Source organism: Phyllopteryx taeniolatus, chromosome 20 (assembly GCF_024500385.1).
Source record: "Phyllopteryx taeniolatus isolate TA_2022b chromosome 20, UOR_Ptae_1.2, whole genome shotgun sequence".
Taxonomy (NCBI): domain Eukaryota; kingdom Metazoa; phylum Chordata; class Actinopteri; order Syngnathiformes; family Syngnathidae; genus Phyllopteryx; species Phyllopteryx taeniolatus.
Window position 1 is genome coordinate 12,573,591 of NC_084521.1, and position 25,570 is coordinate 12,599,160.

Genomic DNA, 25,570 nt, shown 5'->3' on the forward strand with positions numbered 1-25,570 from the left:
GGTTTGATAACAGATGTCAACTTCCCATGTGAAGACCTGGCATGTGCTTAGTGTTGAGATTTGGACAAAATACGATGAATACGATCAAAATAAAAAAGAACAAAGGGAAGAAAAAAATTATGCTGCGTATGAAAATACGCAAAATGCTGTCCTGACGTTTTTTGTTTTTTTTAATTTAAATGTTTGCAAATGGGCTTGATTGTGGTATAAAAACATCACTCAGTTTTTTCACACATTCGCACACACAGATGCACAAACACCCACACAAGGCCACCATGTAGGCAGCACGACTGCACACTCAGCCAACACTGCATTAACTGTCTGATTTATATCACAGACAAAAGTTGTTTTCGAAGATTGCAATTCACAGAAATATGCTACGCTGCGCAGCTGGAAGCCATCACCTACTAATGGGGTAGGATAAGCCTTCTTCCCAAAATGTATTTTGTAAAACAATTTCCAAAGTAAACAGTGAGACGAGGAGTGAGGTGATGACAAGAAGGGTGCTGTTCTTGAGTCTTTGGACACGATCAGTCGTTTGATGTTGATACAGAGAAATAAATCAGAGACAGCTTTGGAGATCAGGAAAAAGATGACTAAAAGAGGGGGAAAAGATTTGAGTCCCAGGCAGGCAGAAGAGGTAGTCGGCACCATTTGAAGTGGTTTCTCAACACGGCCAAAGAAGGAAGCAGAGGGAGACGAGAACAAACAAGGCAAGAGTGTGAGAAATCCTGGAAGCACATTGAATGGCTATGGCACTAGCCACCCGACAAGGATGTGTTTTTGTTCGTATGTGCTTTTCTGACGAGTCCAGTTTGAGTTTTCTGTTTTTGCACTGCAAAAAGGACGGTCCACCCACCCTTCTAGCCTATTTCATAAGATGGCCTCTAATGGCTAGATACCAGAACTGATCGCTATCTGGGCTGTGTTATTGCTGATGGATAGTGCAGGTGGAAAGATAATGTGATCCATTCAGACACTAACTGGGAGTTTCACTGAACAATGTGATCTATAGCGGATAACAGGGAGGATGTAATCCACTGTAGATTATATCCAACATATCCATCTAAAAAGTTAATAACTGGTTCCACTAGGAGCCTACAGTATGTTTGACCTTAATTTGAGATGCTTTGGCTTCGAGTGGGGATCTCGGACAAGTGCTGTCTCAATCCATGCAAACCTCAAATACACTAAAACAACAGAAAGTAGTCAAGTCACTTTATGTTGTTTTGAACTTGATAGGTTGATTTGCCACTGCGAGAGAGGTCAGACTACTTTGAACCGCACCATAGTTCACTGGAGAGTGTTTCTTGGTGTGCTCTAGGGTTTGGATGATGGTGTTCACACTTGACCAAACAAACCACATGGCAACTGCACCAGACTTGATTTCACCCAAAAAAAAAACCTAAACTAAAAACTGCTAATTTGAAAGCTACACTTTTGCTTCAGGCGGGCCTAAAATCAGAACTCTGTAGTTGGATACACTGTAAATGTTGACCCCAAACAAAACGTATTGTCTAACCTATTTTCCATACAACACTCAACACCAAGAGAATTGTAATTAATAATTAATGCTGGAAAACGGAAATACTCTTTGCGTCCGCCAGTTACTGTAATTTCTCATGTATAATGCGCATTCCCCCCCAAAGAAATTGTCAAAAGCCAATATTGTGCATTATACATGGCTACAGGAGAAAAATGAAAAAGACTTTCACATTTTATAAATGTATGCTGCCATCTAAAGGCAAAAAGTTGTACACTTTCATTCCAATGTGCCACCGCCCCCTAGAAGTTCTGAAAAAGTTGTACACTTTCATTCTAGTATGCCACCCAGTGGTAATGAAAAGGGTGTAGCCTTCACTTTCATTCCAATACGACAGGGGTACATATGACTGCATATATGTACAGTTGTGCTCATAAGTTTATATACCCAGGCAGAATTTGTGAACTATCAAACATAAGACCACAACTGTGTGTTTTCTCCATCCATTTTCTGAGCCGCTTCTCCTCATTAGGGTCGCGGGCGTGCTGGAGCCTATCCCAGCTGTCATCGGGCAGGAATCGGGGTACACCCTGAACTGGTTGCCAGCCAATCGCAGGGCACATAGAAACAAACAACCATTCGCACTCACAGTCATGCCTACGGGCAATTTAGAGTCTCCAATTAATGCATGTTTTTGGGATGTGGGAGGAAACCGGAGTGCCCGGAGAAAACCCACGCAGGCACGGGGAGAACATGCAAACTCCACACAGGCGGGGACGGGGATTGAACCCCGCACCTCAGAACTGTGAGGCTGACGCTCTAACCAGTCGTCCACCGTGCCGCCGTGTGTTTTCTCATTTACTAAATAAAAGTAGGGCTGTGAATTTGAAAATAAGTAAGAAAATAAAAAGAAAGTATTATGGGTTCAAATAAAGTGCTTAACTTCAGAATAATTATTTGACAAAACTAACAAAATACAGATAATGCTTAATGTTTTCATCATATGGGTAGAAGAAAAATCATGCATTGTAAAAATGCATTATACATAGGTTGAAGGGTTTTCCAGAATTTTTAGGTCAACTTTGAGGGTGCGCATTATACATGAGAAATTACGGTACTTTTGTATTGTTTATTGTACAACATCGCTGTGCTATTCTGGTGGAAGGGCCACGACTTGTGAGAAACAATTCATATTGTTAAAGCTAATAAGAATAACCTTTTTTTCCCCTACTACACCGACTCCTGGAGCTGTGCCACAGGTCAGCATCATTAAAATAAACATACTGTACGTCATTGTACCAGAGGTAATCAGGCATGCAAAGTGCTGTAGGTTGCATTTTTTTAAACACACTAAAATGAAGCAGCAAGCATGCAATTATGCAAATGATGTTTCTGCAAACACCACAGCAAAGTGAACAGTTGAAGTACCCTGCTGAAACAACGTCCACAACAATGTAAAAAGAGCATAATGCTTATTTTCAACTGAGGTGGTTAGAGAGGTAGCATCTGTAATGTAAATGTAATGAATCATAATGACATTGAGAAAAATATTAAAACATTATAAATCAGTGCAGTTCTAGACCGCCACCACCCCAAAGATTTAGCTAAACTGATCTGTCTGCATCAAAAATTGAGCTTTACTTCTTCAATTTTGTTGTACTTTTATAATGACAGTAAAATCATTCCAATTTTTATTCTAACTATGTTTGTGAATGGTAGGTTTAGATATAGTTCTTGTTTGGTCCTAATCAGAATGTGCCAGTATAAGTAATTTAAGTATCCGGTGAAAAGAATAAGACAGGAGGAGAGTCGGGTATTAAGTCTGTGTAAGTCCAGATGTGATATCATGGCTTCATTGCAATTTAATGCCAGGAATAACTATTCACTACATTTCCATTAATAATAGATTGCCTATATCAAAATGTGGCATTTATTTCAGAACGAGGTGCCAGGTTCATAAAGTGAAGTGGTTGCAGTGGATGATGGCGCAATTAAGTCGTATTATGGCAGCGTAAATGAGCAGCTGGTGGCTGCAATGGCGCGGTCAAAGACTTCAACATATTTAAACGACATAACTAGCAGCAATATGGGTATAACTGCCATCGTGCTAGAGATAAGCAAAAAAAAAAAAAGGGAGCAATGCGAAATCGTAAGAATGTGGCTCTTAGTACCTTCTTCTGTCCATGTGGCGTCCATTACTTCTTGCTTCTTTGTTTCTATCCTACTTCCAGCACACATACCCGTAGTGCCAACAACACGCCAGCTAAATTAATAGGAAATACACACACACACACACACACACACAAGCACACTGGATCAAGTGCCAGCATCCTTGCTGCAAGCTGGCGTGAGTACAACAAAACACTGTTGCTCATCCATTTCTGAGCTTCTATCGGAGACTTAAATCAAAAGTAGTAGTAACTTTTGTCTTTGGAGTTGGGCGAGTGAAATACACACTAGCTAGTTTGCTGCACTCGCTTTTAAGTTGCTTTCATTTTATTGTTGAGTGGGTACTGTAATCTGCTCACTTGGATAACATAATTACATTACAATCAGATCAGGATGTTATCACCACATTACACAAAAAAATGAGTGTTTGTTGCTTGACATCAGTGACGATGTCAGTGTGACATAAAGTGACGTCTGTACTGTGGAAAAGCAATAGTAGTGCATTTTTTTGGGGCTACATTTTGGCTCTGTGATCTGTTTAGACCACAGAAACACATTAATACAGTAAAACAGCCTTAATCCAGAGTTTCATTCAGATTCAGCCCATGATATGAAACATCCTCACAATGAAACACATTGCCTGTATGTCTCAATTAGAGCCTGGCTCAGAAATATGCTAATATTCTAATGTCTTTATTACCTCACATTTTTGCATGGAGGGATTCACCATAAAAAAAAAAGAAAAAAGAAAAAAAAGATTGAAGTCCTTTGTCAATAATGCCTGCACATTCTGTAAAACAAGACGGGCTCAAACTTCACACACGCACGCACAGGCTTATCCCAACTCTTCAATTCCACTAAACAGAACCTGCTGCGTGTATCTGTGTTCGTGCATACGTGCTAGTGTGTTTGGGCTTTGCCAGGCAGCACAGCTCTCTCAGGTTACACACACACAGGAAGGCTCAGAGCAATAACAATGGCCGATCAAACGAACCCTCAGCAGGTTAAGAGAAAATGTTTTTGCACTTTTTTTTTTTACATTTTTTTATTTTTTTACAAACTGATAAAAAGCAGGCGGCACGGTGGATGACTGCTTAGAGCGTCTGCCTCACAGTTCTGAGGAGTGGGGATCAATCCCCGGCACCGCCTGTGTGGAGTTTGCATGTTCTCCCCGTGCCTGCGTGGGTTTTCTCCGGGCACTCCGGTTTCCTCCCACATCCCAAAAACATGCATGGTAGGTTAATCGAATACTCTAAATTGCCCGTAGGTGTGAATGTGAGTGCGAATGGTTGTTTGTTTGTATGTGCCCTGCGATTGGCTGGCAACTAGTTCAGGGTGTACCCCGCCTCCTGCCCGATGATAGCTGGGATAGGCTCCAGCATGCCCGTGACCCTAGTGAGGAGAAGCGGCTCTGAAAATGGATGGATGAAGGATAAAAATAATCTGCATCTGAGTCAATGTATGTATGTGTTTGGAGTGTGTATGTGTGTGTATGCTCTGTCTAGTAATGAAGCCCCTTCGAGGTTTATTTCTCACTCTAAATCTATAGTTTACCAATAAAGAAACAGAAATCAGACAATGTGACACTGAGTGATTTGACACTGCAGTCCTAGAGAAACTTCCGTATCCCACAGTACTGTATGTTCCTTTCACCACAATGCACACGCTAGTGAGTACATGCTATTGTGTACATTCTGCCTGTGTTTTGAATAGCAGGTTTTTAATGATGAGTGTGTATGCGTATAAGTTTTCTTTTTTATTAAGTACACAAGTTGGCCAAGACTAAACAGCAGGTGGACCATCAGGGCAGGAGTGAGCGTGATTTGTTTGGGTTCGTCGTGCATGGTCACTCTGCTCGAATCTGTGCTTGGTATTTTTTTTACATCCCAATGGATGACAGTAGTGTTGAAATTCATATGAAACTGGAACCGTGTGTGCCATTCAAAATAACAGCCAAAATAGACACTCTTAGGTGTCTTCCTTTATAAGCCAGCAAGCTGTACAGTTCAGTTTGGTACCCTGCCTTAGCGTTTCCACTGCGATTGTTCGAGAAATGTGGTTCAGAAATCGGAGAAACAGCCTATTTGAAGCTTACCTGGAAGCCCTGGATGCGAGCCAGGTACTCCAGCTGCTGTGCGGGTTGCACAGAAACGCCACAGGCCAAGGGAGCACTCTTCCCTTTCCCTGGCAGCGTGACATCAGCCATGGGTGACTGGCCGTTTAGCAGCAGCTCCCTAGCCATGGTGGCTGTCGGGCTGGGAGTGGGGGATGGACTGCTGAAGTATGGAGTGTGTCCTGGGGGTAGCGGTGTGGCGCAGGGACCCATCTCCTTAGAGGCCATGTAGCCGCCGCCACTGCTGCCGTTGGAGCCTGGGGAACAACCTCCCTGTTTCCTGCTGGCTTCCATCTCCTGGTAGACATCAGGGCTGAGGTGGAGTAGACCTTTCTGGGCTGAGAGGTTTACGAGAGATGATAAGTTGGCTGGACAGAGACACAATATTATTGAAGTACAGTATTATGGCAAAATGTCAAGAGTTGAAAGAAATTGAATTCCCTTTAGAAATTGCATGTGGATGTTGAGTAATGCTGTCACTTAAATGACATTCAGAAGAAAGAAATGAACGGAGGATGGTAATGCTGCATAATAGATCACAACAAATCATAGGAATCCCAAGATAATATGAGAATGGGTATCAGCAGGATAGGGATGATGACGAGGGCAACGCGTTTCTAGTATAATTGCTGCGCTGTACAATAGCTCAGCAAAATACATTTGGGTTGGGAGAAATAGTAGCTCAATGCCAGCAAAAAGACAGTTAAGTGTTTACGGTTTAGAAATTAAATTTAATTAATGAATACCAATGCTATTATATTATATTTATAGTTTATATATAAGGTTAGGGTCTATTTTATTTTTTACTTTTGACTCTTTAGGCATTCACAAAATAGGATAGAAAAGTAAAGGCCCACCCTCACTTTGATCAGGAAGTGAAATTTCATACACTAACCACTGAAATGACAGCCATACAACTTCAAACGCACAAATGCATGTGTCATTGTGTGTCTGTGTAGCTTGGCTTCCAAAGTGTCATTCCATCACTTTGTGTGGTTTGGCAGTAGAGAGCTTGACCAATGCATCCGCTGGGATAGAAGCGCACAGCTTCTTTCTCACTCGGAAACGCAAACACAGACACATCAACCAACATCAACACAACAGCTAGTGTTGCATAAGTGATGAGAAACAGCCCAGTAAACTGGCTGGAATCATGTATCACTTTGAACCCAATAGGGGAAGATCTGGGACATGATTTTGTTCATGAACCTTCACTGGGATCGGAACCTTCCAGGAGCACTTCAGAAGCAGAGCGTTTTGTCTGGCTGATTTGGGCATTTAGCCCTTGTGACAAATTTACACTAAACATGCGAGGAGTAAATCTCGACCAATTATTTGCAAATGTGTTATAACTTGCACTCTGATTAGTAAACCACGTCAATCCACAAGGGATACTCAAGTCACAATGCCTGTACCAAATGCTAACCGCCTCACCTCCTACGAGTACCTTTTGGTGGCCCAAACAAATGGCCCGTGTGATTTGCATTTAACAGGACAAGTCATCTGTTTTGTCTGACCTGCTTCTCTTTAACAGAACATTGTTCCATCCAGACGAACAAGACAGGATTTTGACTCTTCTGATCCAGATCACTTAGATAAATCTCATGTGTTTATCTTGGCGTCTGTAGCGCTCTGACATCATTATCCTGAAATGGCTGCGACAGGTGGACTGAGGAAAACGTCAATGGGCTGGGTTACTTTCGTCACTTTGTGGCTCAGATTAAAAGCGAGACTGAAACAATATGAGGCGTGGAAGACTAATAGGGGCAGATGTGAATTGGGGTAAAGATGATAAAAGGGAGCCAGTTTTCAGATGGGAGAGGAGCTGGGTGTGGAGGAGTGGATGTGAAAACCATGCGGAGCCTCCTAAATTCAGCCAAGGTCACCAGAGACAGGAAGACCAGCTGTGTGCGTGTGTGTGTGTGCATGTGTGTGTGTGTCTTTGTGCTTGTTTGTGTGTGTACGGACCAACAGCTGGGAAGAAAGTGTTGGAGCGACCGCATGACTGACAGCATACTTCCTGTTTGAGTTACTATAGCCATCACACATACGCAGACAACAGAGAGATTTGCGCACTTGCACTTAAGTTGGAGATTTCTGGGAATCTAGAGACCACTGAACAATGTTAACAAATGAAGTGGGCACTGAAGGCTGCGATGAAACCCAGGCGCTATTACTCATACTATAACAATCTCCACCACGTCAGCAATGACACAACCTCTACGGCTTTACCCTTCTTTCCAGTCAGAAGGGCAACTTTTAAATCTGGATTTACACAAACTTGCCTGAGAATTCTGCATAAAAACTGAAAGATGTTGGCCAACATGACATCAGCTGTGGACCAAGAGTATTATGTGGGGGCTCAGAGGGGGCAGAGAATGTAAGCCATGTGAGTGCTGGTCTGCCAGAGCGTGTGTGGGTGTTAGGATATTTGCAATGGGGAGCGATGGTTTGAAGCTGCTGTTAGAAGACTAAGCACTTTGAAATTGTGTGCGTGAAGTGGGGGCAAATGAGAGAAAGCAGAGAATGGGCAGAAGAAGCAATAAAGCTCAGAAGTAAGACAGGAATGAAAGGAGAGCGGTGGAAGTTTCCAGGCAGTTTTGGAGAGGTCCCGCCCATGTTCAACGTCCGGCGGGCCAGGGGAGCGCTGGAGGGAAGCCAGAACCAAGCATGAGACTGATCGAAAACAGATAGGGCCATAGCCCGCCGCTATAAATCACCACGGCTGAGCGAGACCTTCGCATAGTTCACACATGCACACAATGCACGGACACACAGACGCACACACATATGCACAGCAGGAAATGAAATGTGGCAACTCTAGTGAAAAGCCTGGCTGAAGGACCCATGGGAATAGAAAAGAGAAAAATCACTCCTCTTACTACATTTTCTTTTAATGTTCCCTTCCAGTCTCTAAGCCACTGTGTCAGTTTAGCGCAGCATCCTACAGCTCACACAGGCCAAAGGACCGAAGCACGCATGCACGCAAACACAATGAGGTGCATGTTATGTTTGGTAACACAAACGTTACAGCCTACTTTTGGATTTACTAAAATTTTCTAAAATAGTTGCAGGGGCTCTTATTTACTTAGGGACAGGCATTTATTTGAAGAAAGGCGTGCATTTTAGCGTATGCTTGTGCGTGTGTGGCTATAGAGATGCGACTATCCGTCGATTGGTCAAAAGCAAGTTGTTAGGTTCATGTTTATAAAGGGAAATGGTATTTAGGGAACTGCATCACATAAAAAATTTCTTTTAATCTTGATCTTGATGATGCGCAGTTAGAGTGGTAAGGTCTATTCAAATTTGCATTGGTGGCATAGCTGTAAGACCATACTAATGTCTATGTTGTTTATGGTAGGGTTAGGTTAGTTAGGGTTAGGTTTAGGGTTGTATTATTCATTTTAATTTAAGTACGTGTTTTTTTTAAGACCTCCAGGGACGCTACAGAATGGGACGAAAATAAAAGAGCTGTTCAAAAAAAGTTATAACACAGAGTATTATCTGTTTAATACCATAATTAAATTTGATTTTTCATCTGTAGCTGGCAATATGAAAAGCAAATGGGGATTTACAGGGCAGCTGGAATAGGCTCCAAGGCACGTGAGACCTTAAACAAGTAGCAGAAAATGGATGAAAGGCTGGACACGGCAATTAACGGAGAAACACCAATTAGAGTAGGAGCCACTATTTGAGAAAGGACATATGGCACTTCAACTCAAACCATGTCAGCAACAATGACTTCTGAAGTTCTGGAAGGTAAATAAATGATGTCAAATAGAACAGCGGCCCCCAACCTTTGTTCCATCACGGACCTGTTTCACATCAAGCAATATTTTGACTGACCAGCATAGAAACAAACAAAAATAAAACAAAAATTTAATACATGCCTGTTAATATTCTCATTCATCCATATCATTTCATCCTCAGGGCAATGAAACGATCGCAACTGGACTGTTCTTAGAAGGTGTTTCGCCTCACATCCGAGCAGGTTTCATCAGTTCATGCAACACGGCTTAGGACAGAACTGGCCTGGGTTTTTGTTGTGAAAACTCAACTATTTATGGTCCAAGTTGGAGGCAAGTCCCAAACCTCGAATGGCGTCATTCTTTGGAATGCCAAACATCAGTCGTTAAGATGCCTTGTAGATAGGCACTGTCTGTCAACACGAGTCGTTCGGTGGAAACTCCCTTGTTAAAAATCCATTCAGTTGTAAAAAAAGTTTTGAAGCTGCCTCAGTGCCAAAGGAGGCCTTGGTTTTGTTTATTTGTTGGACACAAATTAATGAATTTCTTTGGAATGGTTGAAAGGACGGCAGTGCATGTGGGAGATCAGTGGTGTTGTAAGCCATCTCCTCTGTTTAGAGATGGTTTTTCCACCTTCACGTAGAAGGTCTCTCTCACTCCTATTTCACACAATCTGTCTTTTCTGTTCAAAATATGCACATTTTTGTCCTCAAATAAGTGCAGGTAGACAGCTGAGTCTTCACCTGAAGAGTTCGCTCGTCTGTGTTGTGACATGCGTCTTAGTGGTGGCTTGGTTTCCCCGTTGTATTAAAACCAAAATTCACCGTGTTGCTGAATGTACCGTATTTTCAAGACCATAAGGCGCACCATATTAAAAGGCGCAGTCTCAGTTACGGGGTCTATTTCTGTAATTTAACACATACATAAGGCGCACCGTATTATTGGGCGCAGGCATGCTAAAACATACGCTATCTTAAAACATACGCTAGCATGCATGCACACCAAAACAATGTTTTTAAAAAGGCAGCGGTAGCAAAACTGAGTTCGGTTGTACTTTATTGAAGTATTTAACAATGTACTCACGTTATTTTTGTATCAATCCTCATCCACAAATCCATCAAAGTCCTCATCTTCTGTATCCGAAATAAACAGCTGGGCAAGTTCTCCATCAAAGACGCTGGGTTCCCTCTCGTCATTGTCAGAGTTAGTCTCGTAGCCGGGGGGCTGTTCAGCAATGATGCCGGCTTTCGCGAAAGCTCGGACAACATTCAAAGCAGATACCTTAGCCCAAGCATCCACAATCCATTCACATATGGTGGGGTAACTCGCCCGGCGTTGCCTCCCAGTCTTAGTTGCACTTGGTTTTTCACAGCGGCTGTGAGATGGGCGCGCATGGAGTCACAGATCAACAGGGACTGTGACGCGTGGTCTCTTTACGTACACCTCACTCAGCCACTCTCTCATTTTCTCCTCGTCCATTCAGCCCTTTTGATTGGCCTTAACGATGACTTCAGCTGGAAACTTTTCTTTAAGCAGCGTCTTCCTCTTAAAATCACCATAGGTGGCAGTTTCTGTCCATTACCACGGCAACCAAGCACAACAGTAAAAGCCGACTTCTCGTGCCCCGTTGTGCGTATCGCTACCGTGGTGGTTCCCTTCTTCTCTACAGTGTGGTTCACCGGGATGGCGAAAGTGAGCGAAAGTGAGCGGCACCTGGTCCATGTTGGTGATGTGTTTGGCCTGGATGTGTTTGTCGGCAATCTTTTTACTGCAGTAGGAGCGGAAGATGGCCACCTTTTCCTTGTAATCTGCCGGAAGTTGCTGTGCCATGGTAGTCCTTGCCCGGATGGATAGATGGTGCCGTTTCATAAAACGAAAGCACCAAGACGGACCTCCTTGAAAATGTTCGATTTTCATTTCTTCTGCAAGTGTTATTGCCCTCGGTCGAATGGTGACTGTGGAGACGCTTCTCCGGGCTGTTCTTTGCTCATTAATCCATTGCTCGAGTTGGTCTTCCACCTCGCCTTGTTTCCGCGGAAACTCAGCTTCGTCTGCTTGACTTGGCGAAGCTCGTTTTCCTGCTTCCTCCACTTGCGAACCATGGATTCGTTGATCTTGAATTCTCTCGCGGCTGCTCGATTCCCATGTTCCTCCGCATAACTAACAGCTTGCAGGTTAAACTGTGCTTCGTAAGCGTGTCTCTTCGTAGGTGGCATTTTCGGGGGTCCTTAGCCAAAAAGATGTTGTTTTGCACAATGCACATACCAGCGCTATATACCTGCTGGGGGTGTGTCTTTAGCGTCCTCTGTCACGCGCACCCTTCCCCCACATCCGCATGCTGTCCTCAGTCACGTCCGCCTTCCTCTATATAAGCAGCGTATCGGCAGGAAATGCTCCCAGTCAGTCAAGCGGGCCGCTCATTAAAGTCACACAACAACATTTACAGATTTTGGAACACGGTGCACACATAAGGCGCGCCGCATTATAAGGCATCCTGTCCATTTTGGAGAAAATTTAAGACTTTTAAGTGCGCGTTATAGTCGTGAAAATGCGGTAGTTGTTGTAATTAGTGGGAGCCCTGAACTTGTTTCCCTTCAATGAGCCATTCCAATCTTGGGGTAATGGGAGACAATGACACCCAAAGTGTCCGGTCTACTCTGGAAATTTTGTTTTGGTCACTGTCATCGCAGAAATCCTATTTTACAAAGACAGGATGTTGAAATATGGAAGCAAGGAAATCAGTTTAATGTCTTTATATTCTGCTTTGATTCTAATCCAGGATTGTCATTTAATACCAGATGCTTCATTGTCTTATTAGAAAGCCTCTCGCCACATATTATACAGAGTGGGGTTGGTGTGTGAGAATCACCTTTAGCGATAAACCCGTATTTGAGGTAGGGCTGCTACCTTGATTCTTAGATAGATGTAGCTTTCATTCTAGGAAGCTATATGCTTTACTTCTTCTGTCTCATCGTTTCCCCTTTGCAAAGAATCTCCCCAAAGATGTTTGATTTCTTCCTCATTTCTGCTAGATTGTCACATTGTAGATGCATTTTTTTCAAAGTACTTTCAGATCAATATAATTATTTTTATTCAGTCTCTCCGTGCGGGCCTGTACCAAAGCACCCACAGACTGGTATCAGTCAGCAAGCGAAGGTAAAAATAAACAAAACCAACAAAATTGCTATACCATGCTTTATTTAAAGGAAATTATTTGTCAACCTTCCAATTCAAGTCCAAGTGTCAAAACCATGTTTCAAAAGCTTAAAGACTACAATGTTTAAAGAGAGCCATTAAAACAGCTTGCTGCTTCCATTTTGCATTGGCAATCACAATCACAGGCAACAATGACAAATACACATTTTAGTGGGTTGTAGATGTTGTTTATGCAACAAATATTTGAAATGTATCATGAGTGATGTGTGTGTGGTTTGGGAGACCATAAAAGTCTAATTTGCAGAGAGTTAAGCCTGATATTGAGTAAGACGCAAACTATGAATGGGAATGGCTGCAAATATCACCAAATGAGGGGAATTTCCCAGGAGGCTCTGCTCTGGAGTTATGGGACAGGCAATGGCTAGTGCAAAAGCTACAATACAAACCACAACCACAAGCTATAGTTTACGCAAAAGAACAAACATCTCGCCATGACTGTGAATTAAATGACTTATCTCTTGACAAACTGGGTGAAATCAAAACCACGAAATTCATGAATACAGCTCTGTTCTAATCTACATATTGTGTACACAGAGCAAACAACAATATCCAGTGATGAGGTGGTTATGTGTAGTTAATCATAAAGTTCAAAGATTTCCGCTTCCAGACTGTGGTTGCATATTCGTGTCAGGGCATGGCAGCACTGCCAAAGGCCTCAATTGGATCTGAGTGATGACAGTGCATTCAAATTTAAAATACTGATCTGTTTGTGTTCTGTGCCACATCACATGGACTATTTTTTATTTCTCCAGCTGATGACATTTAAAACTCATTCACTGCCAGTCCTCCATGTTAACATGGATATTTGAATTCAACAGTCGTCAATGGCAGTGAATGAGTTACTTGCGTCTTGAATAACGTGTTTGCATTGCACCACAATCCTATGAAAATCAATACATAAAAACCCTGGTATAAACAAAGTAGTATTTATTTTCTAAATAAAGTGATAACTAAAGCTAATGTATTGTTATAATTCAGTGTTTTGACATTTGCCATTTATTCACAAGACAAACTTGCTGGAATATTATTTGCTATTGTTGACACATGGAGGTCAATGCATGCAAGAAGATGATCTGATAATGAAGATACACAATTATGTAAAGATACAGCATAGTTTTACTAGTATTGTGGGTGACTTCAAATTTGTAGACTTTGGTGTCTATCTTGTTTTGTCTACAATTGTTTTAAAGTTGTCAAACAGCAAAGATACCCCATCTTTAGTAACTTGTTGATTACATTTTCATATATGGCTTGCATCATCTCGTGGTATGCGTCTGTAGTGTATAGGACTATGTGAATGTGCGCTTGTGCGTTAATCCTGAGTGAAATGTAATGTTTTGTGCACAGGACGGCAGCGGGGGGACTCCCCAGAGGGCCTCAGTGTGCGGGCCCTGTAAGCTTGAGTGAATGGGCCTGAATTCACAGGCTCCCCACGAGGACGCAGGGCCGATTAAACTGACAGTCAGATGCCCATTGACCAGTCACAGAGATTAAACGCCGGGCCATCTCGGCAGCTAAAACCACCTGGGGATAGAGGCAGCGATGGAGACGTGGGGAAAGGGGACGAGAAGGAAATGGAAAGAGAGACAGAGAGACATGCCGATACTCACTGTTACTTGTTGCTTCGGTAAAAGACGCCTTTTGTCCATTCCAGCCTTTGTTGTCCATCTTTGGTGATGCAGAAGGAGGCAGAGGAGGAGGAGGGGGTAAGTAAGAGAGATGTATTCTTGAACAGACAGCTTTTTCCACGCATGTCAGACAAGTTCCTTCCTACTGTTTGGACCACAAAGAGACGAGCACTCACATGCGAGAACGCTTACGGAGCCTAGCGCCTGTCTAAGCCAGCTATTTAATCAGGGGGGTTGTCAATGTTTAGCTCCTATTCAGTGTGCTGCTGTGGTGGTATGCATGTCTGCCTACACAAACACACAGTCACAAACACGTGTGTCCTGGATCTGTGTGACAGTTGAGATGAGAAAAAAGGTAGGAAATGGTGATCTCTGGAGAGAAAACAGGAAAACAACTGATTTTGGCTGCGTTCGCTTGCAAATTCAGTGGAACCGTCACAGTCAAAGTCCCTAAATGTGATAGAATTTTGATTTCAATCCAAAAATGTGTTGAACAAAGATGCATCATGAGTCAAATCAAACTTTCATGTGCGACATCAAGTTGGGACACCACTCCACAAATGTCTCAAGCTTTTTGTGTTTTTTGTGTGATGCCACAACAGAAAGGTACAAGTGATGGCAAAGAGTAAAAGTGCGACATCTATAAGACCCTTGAAAGGGTCCACATAAATGTATTACCAGTAGCATGATAACCACAGAAACTAGAATGGAATTCACTGTGAAATAGAAAAGATTCTAGCTGCTAAGTACAACGTGAACAATACAATTAATCAAAGGTGAATCACATCTAATAATTAAAAACTACTAAGACTATCTGTTGGGTGTCTTCTACTACTGAGTAGCCTTACTTTATTTTATAATTTTATTGTGCTTTACAGTTAACTTATAAGATTGCCTGTATACCGGGGGCCCTCAATTTACAAGAGTGCCTTCCATTCCTATAAGAGTGAACCTGAATTTGTACGCAAGTCGGAAGGCGCTGTCATCTATCACTAACCTATGCTAATGCAGTAGTAAGGTCATAATTGAAGTACATATTTGTATGAAAACACACATCTATGCCATGATGATTCAACATTCTAATGAAAAACATTAATCACAGCCATAACGGAGCATGCAGTCTTGTGCTGGATGACGACTTATTCCAATGCCGCTTGCCGTTCGTAAAGTTGAAACGTCTTAAATTGGGACTGTCGTAAACCGAGGACTCTCTGTAGTTAATGAAGATTCTAAGATGGTGATAGTTTGAGGCTATAAGGAGTTAATTCACCTTCCATTGTTTTCCCCATGGGAAAGATGCACTGTGTTTTAAAATTGTTGGAAGTCAACCAGCGTCACGGAATGCAATTTGTCTGTTGGAGATTTCATTGAATAGGCCTGAAAACATTTTGTAAACTCACTTCTAACAACATATAACATATGAAAATACCTTAATAATAGAAAAAAAAATGCTAAATTATATCAGTGGGAAAAAAAGAGAAGTACCTCTGTTGGATTTTGAGGGATTGTGGAGGCTTTGTATCCCAGCTTCAGCAGCATTGCCTCAGCAGCATTCCGTTTAGCCACCTTTTTGTTTGGCCCTGTTCCTGTGGCAACCTCGGTGTTCACCTTCACCTGCATGAAGAACACATTCGTCTTAAATATTCACAACTCATAATAAATAACAGTGGCTGCAAGGCATCACTTTAGCAGAATGCGGATAAAAATGCACTGTTGTTGTGACATTCCCTCTGCTTGTTACACTTTCATTCACTTGTAGCCAGGAACGCTCAAGTTTCTTTCTCCGGACGTAGCCAGCCACATAATTTACATTTCGCAAAAAAAGGAAAAGTGAAGTGTTTGTTTTTCAGTGATCCTGAAACATTAAATCTGTCGACTTGTAATGTAAGCAGATATTTCCAAGAGAATATCAGACGTCGTTATGTTATGCAAACAGACAATTACGCTGTACAAATAACATTAAGGCAGCCCGAGTCTGTGAACAGCCACGGTGCACTTACTCAAAGTGCTCTGACATGCTCATTAAGTACTAGTTTGAATGCATCATATGGGCCACGAGCAAACCATAATGAAGAGAAGCCCAGTAAATGACTTGTGGAATAAACACAATAATTCTTAAAATAATAAACACAACAGTCCATTAAAGGCACTTGAGACAAGGTGAAACATTTTTCTGTAACTAGTGGTAGGAACAGACAAAAGAGAAGAAGTAAACAGAGACTCATTCCATTCCATGTGCTTATGGCAGAGAACAATGAGTTTAAGAAGAGTGAGCGGACAACACAAAAGAAAGGCAGATACATTCACAGAGCCTGATGTGCGTATCAGAGTGGCATGGAGAATAGGTTTGAGGCTGAATTACTGCCTGATGGTAAGACAAACTGTTCCAAAGAAGAGGATTATAAAAAAGGAATACGTGACAGAGACACAGAAAAACACCATGGCTAATTAATAGAAAGGCTGACAAGAAAACTATGACCAAATGAATTGGAAATTATTAAGATAAATACAGTGGGTACGGAAGGTATTCAGACCCCCTTAATTTTTTCACTCTTTGTTATATTGCAGTCATTTGCTAAAATCATTTACATTCAATTTTTTTCCTCCTTAATGTAAACACAGCACCCCATATGGACAGAAATTTTTTTTTTTTGAAATTTTTGCAGAAAAACGGGAATATCACACAGCCATAAGTATTCAGACCCTTTGCTGTGACACTCATATATTTAACTCGGGTGCTGTCCATTTCTTCGGATCATCCTTGAGATGGTTCTACACCTTCATTGGAGTTCAGCTGTGTTTGATTATACTGATTGGACTTGATTAGGAAAGCCACACACCTGTCTATATAAGACCTGACAGCTCACAGTGGATGTCAGAGCAAATGAGGATCATGAGGTCAAAGGAACTGCCTGAAGAGCTCAGAGACAGCATTGTGACAAGGCACAGATTTGGCCAAGGTTACAAAAAAAAGCACTTAAGGTTCCTAAGAGCACAGTGGCCTCCATAATCCTTAAATGGAAGATGTGGCCAAACTGAGCAACTGGGGGAGAAGAGCCTTGGTGAGAGAGGTAAAGAAGAACCCAAAGATCACTGTGGCTGAGTTCCAACGCAGTCGGGAAATGGGAGAACGTTCTAGAAAGTCAACCATCACTGCAGCTCTGCACCATTCGGGGCTTTATGGCAGAGTGGCCCGCCGGAAGCCTCTCCTCAGTGCAAGACACATGAAAGCCTGCATGGAGTTTGCTAAAAAAACACCGGAAAGACTCCAAGATGATGAGAAATAAGATTCTCTGGTCTGATGAGACCAAGATAGAACTTTTTGGCCTTAATTCTAAGCGGTATGTGTGGAGAAAACCAGGCACTGCTCATCACCTCTCCAATACAGTCCCAACAGTGAAGCATGGTGGTGGCAGCATCATGCTGTGGGTGTGTTTTTCAGCTGCAGGGACAGGCAGACTGGTTGCAATCGAAGAAAAGATGAATGCGGCCAAGTACAGGGATATCCTGGACGAAAACCTTCTCCAGAGTGCTCAGGACCTCAGACTGGGCCGAAGGTTCACCTTCCAACAAGACAATGACCCCAAGCACACAGCTAAAATAACGAAGGAGTGGCTTCAGAACAACTCCGTGACTGTTCTTGAATGGCTCAGCCAGAGCCCTGACTTAAACCCAATTGAGCATCTCTGGAGAAACCTGAAAATGGCTGCCCACCAACGTTCACCATCCAACATGACAGAACTGGAGAGGATCTGCAAGGAGGAATGGCAGATGATCCCCAAATCCAGGTGTGAAAAAATTGTTGCATCATTCCCAAAAAGACTCATGGCTGTATTAGCTCAAAAGGGTGCTTCAACTAAATGCTGAGCAAAGGGTCTCAATACTTATGGGTGTGTGAAATTTCAGTTTTTCTTTTTTTAATAAATCTGCAAAAATTTCAACAATTCCATTTTTTTCTGTCAATATGGTGTGCTGTGTGTACATTAATGAGGAAAAAAAATTTACTTCAATGATTTTAGCAAATGGCTGCAATATAATAAAGAGTGAAAAATTTAAGGGGGTCTGAATACTTTCCGTACTCACTGTACGTGCACAGTAAAGCCGAGCTAAGATACAGCATGTGCGGTTTAACACTTGATGAGGACAACAATGAGGACAAGACACAGGTTTTATCCATTAGTTTAATATACGAATCGTTATCTCCGCTTGTAACAGTTTTTAATAGGACGCAAAACCAATTATGTACCTGCATGATAAATTCCCTGCGTCGGGGCATCCCCCTCTCTGAGAGCAGCAAATACTCGGCCTCTTTCTCCTTCTTGGCCTGCTGGATCTGAGCCAGGCGGCTGATAGGGTTCATGCCCTGGCCATAGTCTGGTCCCGTCTAGAGGACAAAGCGACAGAGTGGGAAATGATTGCTTCAAATGACAATAGCACGCGAGTGGTGCAAAGGAGTGGCTTGGTACTGGGACAAGTACCTTTTCCATCTACTAAATTTATGAAAAAATGTATTTGTTTAGTGAGTTGTTAATTTAGTCACCAACTAGTATTCAACAAAGTCAAACTGTGAATTAAATCATATCTATTTGCTGTTTAATAGTGATTTATAGATTCTGCATGGGTTACCGTATTTCGTCAAATAGTGAATTCCACTTTCATAGAAGCTGTGCTCAATTAATCCCTGGATCTGGCATCATCTTTAATAAATAAATGCTGCACCCCCAATAGACCCCACCTCGATTCCGCCTCGGGAAAAAAAAACAACAGGTGGAGCCACTATATGCCTGCAATTACCTTTACAACAACATCTGATACCACCATGTGTTGCAACACACTGCTGGCACAGCAGGCATGGCAACTGTAAAGCTGAAGTTTACAGCAGTATTTAAAGATTAAAGTGCAGAATGGTGTATTCCAAATGAAACACTGCTAAACACTTTAATATTGACCCGAAATATATTATGGATAGGAAATGAACGATCTGATTGTTTGCTGACAAGAACAGAGTATACCTCGCTGGAGGTGGAGAAATAAAGTTAAAGAGCAGTGGAAAAGAAAGATTTAATGAAGTGGATTTTTTTTCAGTGTGAGACAACACACAACAGCATCTAAGAAAATGATAACTTTGGGCAAGAGGCACACTGGACTAATGTTCAGTCAATTGAAGGGCATACTCAGATTATAACCCCTAATCACCTCACAGGAACATTCTGAATATTTTGTCAGGAACATTTGGATTTTGTCAGGCATCTAAGACAAACAAACAAACAAACAAACACCACCAGAAAGACTCAAAACAATACTAATATTATTAATATTAAGTATTAAATTGACTTAAATTATATATGTATGATGACCTAAATTCCAACATGACTTTAACAATGGCCCAAGTAGTGCTGTGCGATATGGACCAAATTTTATATCCCAGTAGCGGTATATAAATTGATTTATTTGTAGTTAAAATTACATGACCTTAATGGTAAATTTATGGTAATTTTCACTGATCTTTTCTTTGTTTGTCTTGATTAATATGTTGCTTTATGACCTTTTAAAATGAAGAAAAATAAATAAATAAATATAATCTTTTTCACCAGATTCCGATCATCTGAAAATTACGTGATTGGCCCTGATTTCTGATCGCTTCAGGACAACTTTACTGTATATATGATTTTTTTTAATTTTCTCTTATACAAAAGAAACATTTTAAACAAAACATCTTTTAGTGTTTGAATGTAATTCTTAATTAATTTCTGACTCCTCAGAGAAGACCAGTGTGCCGGTGTTCTGTCGAGTCAAGTGGCTTTGTCCTATTGCGACAGGTCAATTGTGAATTTGCTACCTAATTAAGGTTGAGTTAGGAATATTAGAATATTATCCTTACTCGATTAGTAATAGCATTCCTGTTGAGTTTGGCTTGTGGTGCTGAGCCGCCATCGGGCGGAACTGACGCTAGCTCAGCTTTTGCATACGCAGAAGCGCTGGACAGCGCGGTTCGACAAGAACCTTGTTTTGACAGAACATCGAGTCAAATTTCACTTTCAATTTTAAAATCAGTTTACATTCCACATTCTTGTTTGAATTGGCAAAATGTTGAGTGCTCACTGAAATTGAAATGGTCCCCAGTAAGCACTCCATGATGCTGGATAGTCTTCCTGTTTTTATGACAGGCAGTCATATTGATTTGCTAAGCACTATATAGAGTATACACAATTCTAATTAAGCATTACTATTTGTGGACAAACTGGACAACACAAACATAATCAGAAAATATCAATTATTATTATAAAAATATATATTTTTACACAGCCTTATAGAGTATCCTCACCTCGAAGGAAGGGCTGTTGCTATCTGCAGGTGAGTAAATAAAACCCCCTACTGCTTCTATGTGAAGAAATACTGTGTATTAGAATTATACCAGCCCACTCTGGCTGGAGTACCTTGAGGATGGTCTTAGTGCGTTTCTTGTAGTGTGATTTGGGTTTCTCCACAACCGGGATGAAGGGCAGCTTCTTCAGGTCCTGCAGAATGGACACGGCGGCACGCTTCTTGGACAGCTTTTTGCTGTTGCCCTCGCCCTCAGCTGAGAATTCCCCTACGGTGACGCGGGTCAGGAAGCTTTTCATGTGCGGGGGTCCACTCTCCTTAAACACCTACCAAGTATACACAAGTGCAAAGGGAGTTCCGCAAATGAAAATGTTGATTTGATTCCAGATTTTCCCGGACAGATACATAAAACAGGACCAAGGCTTGTGTGTCTGCATGTGTTCAGAGAGTGCTTCTGCAGATCCATGTGAATGTGTGTTTGTCTTTTTGTTCATGGTGTGTGTTGGGAAGCGTGTGCAGCACACTCTGCAAGCAGCTACACCAGGTGGTCTAAAACATCTGCTCTCAATGGTCAAAGTTCTACCCGCCCATATACTCATGTTATTCATATACAAGACACACACAGGCACTGACGTACAAGAACACATTAAGAGTAACATGCTCCTAGATGACAGTCTCTAGTGATGAGGGCTCAGTTTCCTTCCTCTAGCCTCTGGTCACCTGGGAGACCTAAAACAAACACCGGCTGGCGTTAGGTCATGCTTCTGCAATCACATCTACTTCCTGTGAAGTACGAAAGCAAGGTTTGTGTGAGTACAGTGTGTGTGTCTGTGTGTGTGTCTGTGAAAGTGAGTGTGAAAGAGAGAGAGAAAGAGTAGCAGGTGTGGCTCTCCGAAACATTATTTAGGAAAACACACAAAAGGCGAGAATTAGGTTTCACACACTTATGAGTACAACAGTACACACGTTCACCTAATCGACATACCTCTGCTGTTTTTCTTTAAAGCAGTGTTCATTATCTGGTGTATCAACAACTCCTTAATCAGAGCATAATTTGTGGTCCTCACAGTGAAAATTGTTGCAATCAAACAAACCGCAAACGGCTAATTTCAACTCAATGAACTGATTAAAACCGATAAGTGGAACCATGAGCATTCCTAAGATACTTGACACAACACAGCACAGGCTAATTCTACACCATTACAGGAACTGAGGGATAATGTCCCCATTATTGCCCTTTCAATAATAACCGCATGCTGTTTGTTTCAGTAAACAAAGTAAAAGAGCATAATTAATTGAGGCAATCACAACAGTTGGACTTGAAAATGTTAGGAATAGTCAACACTAAAATGCCTAAAAGTAAAAAAAGGAAAGGTTTGTAGAGTATCTTCAAACATATGGACAACACTATGTAAAGAAGCATGTTGCACGGAGGCCTTGGAGCACAAATGTCAAAGCTGGCAGTTTGTTCGCTCACAGAGGTAAGCTAAGAAATACATGTAACATGGCTGTTTCTAGCACATTACACGCACTCCGTATTAGTCTTTATGTTTCACTTAAGACCTCTTTATCCGGGCTTGCGCGGCCGACAGCGCTCTCATTGCATCACGTGACCGACGCATTGGGCCGCGCGGCCCCTATGCGTCACTTGACCCGCACACGGCAAAAATTGTTGCTGGGCGTAGAATGCCGTGGAGATAATCTTTCATGATTGGTCCGTTTTAGTCACATGCTGTAATGACGTACTCAGCGTTCCCCTTGGTTCCGCAGACCACCTACGCCGCCGTCTTCTTGATCGATTTTGCAGCATAATTAAACGTATCATCTGGTCATCTCGGTCCATTTGTTCTAGCAGACACTGTTCCACGGTCGCCATTGTTATTGCTTTGTTGCTTGCTCCGGAAAGGAAAGTAAAAACGGCTACTGGAAATGGCCACAAAATGCAGAGGAAACTCCACCCTGTGGTGTCCTAGCCAATACCAGCCATAGCGACAACCCCGACTTGGAGGAGAACTGCAGGACATTTTCAAAACTGCGCGCGTGGGTTGCGCTCGAGTATAAAGGCAAACTGCGCGCGAGAGAATGTCGGCAGCTGATGATTTGAATAAGGAATACTAGTATGTTTAGGGCATCATGCTCTTGGTCCATCACTGTTTTTCCTCTCACTTCTTACTTGAGTACGTCAAGCTCATGCCGTCTCTTTTTCCATCACAGGCTGCCTTAAAACATATGCAGCCTTTCAGCTCTTGTCACTGAACAAGATGGGAAGCTACCCAAGGAAATAAACAATTACAACAGAGTTTACATTTGTAATGAGGAAAAAATTCTATCAGTGCTCTGATTTAGAAAAAAGAGGATAAATGCCAATATATGGTCCAATACGAGTTCCTTCATAAACATCACCAGCCCAAGATCCTCAGGTACACGAGAAGAGAACTACGCCATTGATAGTACACTAGGACAAAGGTAGGAGTCCAGTGGAGTGAAGAAAGGCTCTTTTGTGTGATGACTGGTGGATGGATAAGTCCTTGGGGGGGAGGAAGTAGCTTCTTGTAACATGGGAGTTTCTTGGCTCAGAAACTCTACTCTTGTGTCCCTCCTTGGAAAAGGAGCCTCCAATCCACCAAACAAGCTGTGATTTATAGATTGGGTCCTCTTTGATGCCGACATCTGCTTGATATTGCCTGACAGGAGGATTAAATGAGCCAACTGGCTCGGAGGGTGGCGGCGACCCTCATCGTCGTGGAGGGATTGGAAAGCAGGCGCTCACTAGCGGTGACTCATGGGTAATTTCATGCCCCAGAGAGGGGAGGAATGAGATGTGAAAACATGGGCACTCCTGTGAGAGGTACCCACCTGAGAGATGACCATGACAGTTTTGTGGGGAATATATGAAAGAGGAATTGTGCCTCCTTTATGCATCCAATTCAAAATACTACTGCGGGAAACAGGAAAAAAGGCTCCACGATGAATGCATCCATTAGAAATAGTCAACTGAGTTGAACAAGAAGGGTCTTTCCTGTTTTCATTTCTTGGTGCATGGCCATGGTAAGGATGAAATAGTACTTGGTAGTAGTTATATTGCCAGTGAAAAAGCATCAATTGTGAACACAGCTGTGTTAAGCCGAGAAAGTACTGTGCAGTGAAAATTGGGCAGAAGTACATTACAAAAGAAACAATTAGGGGGTTTACCATGTCTGTCAGAGACTGATGTTAGACTAGCTAGTTTCACTGTGAGATGATCCTAACAATCACATAACTGATTTACATTAGTCCTGTGACAATGACAATAAAGTTCTTTTCTATTGTATTCTATGCAGTTACTGTAACTAGCATTTCAAACTGATGTAAGTGAATACTTAATGCAAAATATTGTGCCAGCAAAAGCGTGAATGTTTGCTTCAAAGTAGCCTGGCCATTCGTTTTACAAGACAGAAAGATGAATGTTGTGTGAGTGATGCACAAAGGCAGACGCCGACATGCATCAACATTCGCTGGCACATTTAAAGTCAGAACAAACCAAGATAAACCCAACTTTCACTGGATGGCACGTATCAATATCTTGTGAGAAGTAAGATGATTTAGTTGGTGAGCAACCATACAAATCTGAAGCTGGATGGGAAGCTTTACTCAATACAAAAGTTGGAGGAAATGCACATGGAGAAACATTGGAGATTTTATGCTCATCAGGCAAATGTTGTATAGAAGAGCCAGCAAAGGAGAGACAGGAATGTGGGTGGGGTCTACTCTGAGAACTGCTAGTCAAGGCCTCTGAGAAATTAGAAAGTAGCATAATTTCACACAATGACAGATAATGAATCACACCAACACAGATTTAGCCACCCTCATGTATTATTAGCAGTTCCAGGAAGAACAGCCATGTCATGGTCTGATGAGCAAATATGTTTCCAACAAAAAAAAAAAAAAAAAAAAGGAGTAGAAGGGAGGACTGGACAGCTTTCCGGATAACTTTCCAAAATTGTGTAAACTCATTAGCACACAACGCCAACAGAATTTTGCCTGTCTCTTCTTTTGAACCTTGTCTCCGTTTCCTGTCACCCCCATTCACCCACTTGCTTTCACAAATATCATTCGCCTGTGTTTTTTGGGAGTAACGGTCTGAGAAGTGGAAAGGAAGGATTCAATGGCGGATGGGAGGGGGCACACAAAATAAACTGAGCCTCCCTTGTTTTTGGCACCTTTAAGTGTTGAGAAGGAGAAAGGGCGATGAGGGAGATAATATTGGATACGTCAGCTGAGATATCGTGAAAGCCAAAGAGAACAGATGAAGTGGGTCGTTTAAGGACATCATTGATTTTTAGAAAACTCATGGTCAGTCAAAGTCAGAAACCTAAAAAAACAGGGGTGGGCGCAACTTTTTAAAATCTACAGGACACAAAACCTTGAGCATGGTCAGTATCCTACATCTTCATTAGGGCGTACTACCCGTCCATCAGTTATACGTACCCGTTATCCAGTTCGTGGTCATATCATGGAACAGATGCTAGCTGACTTTAGGTGTAAGGTGAACTACACCCTAGGCATAGCCGAAGAAATTTAAAGTTTCTATGCCTATGACTTGGCAGAAAGGCAGGCATTTCACAGCAACAGCTTGAATCCGCACTTCAGAGAAGCAGTGTTATGTAAAAGCCGTAAGGTAAGCAGAGCTGCATTGTTTGCACAGATTAGCATTAGCAATAGGGCTATCAGCAATAGCTTCTGATAACTTGCACAAACTCCAATGTTTGGAGAAGTTGTCAATATGGTGGCGGGATGTGTTTTGCAATGTTTCTGCTGATCCGCATGTACATAAAAAATAAAATTAAAAAATAATCTATTACTGGATGCAACTTATCAGATGAGTCAACAGCAATGTCTTTGTAGATGTCAT

General features: G+C 42.0%; 1 protein-coding gene across 2 annotated transcripts in view; it reads right to left on the reverse strand.

The window, feature by feature from the left end:
• stau2 (staufen double-stranded RNA binding protein 2) overlaps positions 1-25,570 on the reverse strand; it is a 90,175-nt gene that overhangs the window by 35,985 nt on the left and 28,620 nt on the right. The window contains exons 8-12 of one of the 2 annotated variants that reach the window (XM_061759122.1): positions 20,793-21,005; positions 18,602-18,739; positions 15,841-15,969; positions 14,338-14,395; positions 5,748-6,103 (exon numbers count right to left, since the gene is read on the reverse strand). In XM_061759122.1, coding sequence (XP_061615106.1) covers positions 5,748-6,103; positions 14,338-14,395; positions 15,841-15,969; positions 18,602-18,739; positions 20,793-21,005 — 894 coding nt within the window. The remainder of the gene's footprint in view (positions 1-5,747; positions 6,104-14,337; positions 14,396-15,840; positions 15,970-18,601; positions 18,740-20,792; positions 21,006-25,570) is intronic. The other variant, XM_061759123.1, reaches the window with a different exon arrangement.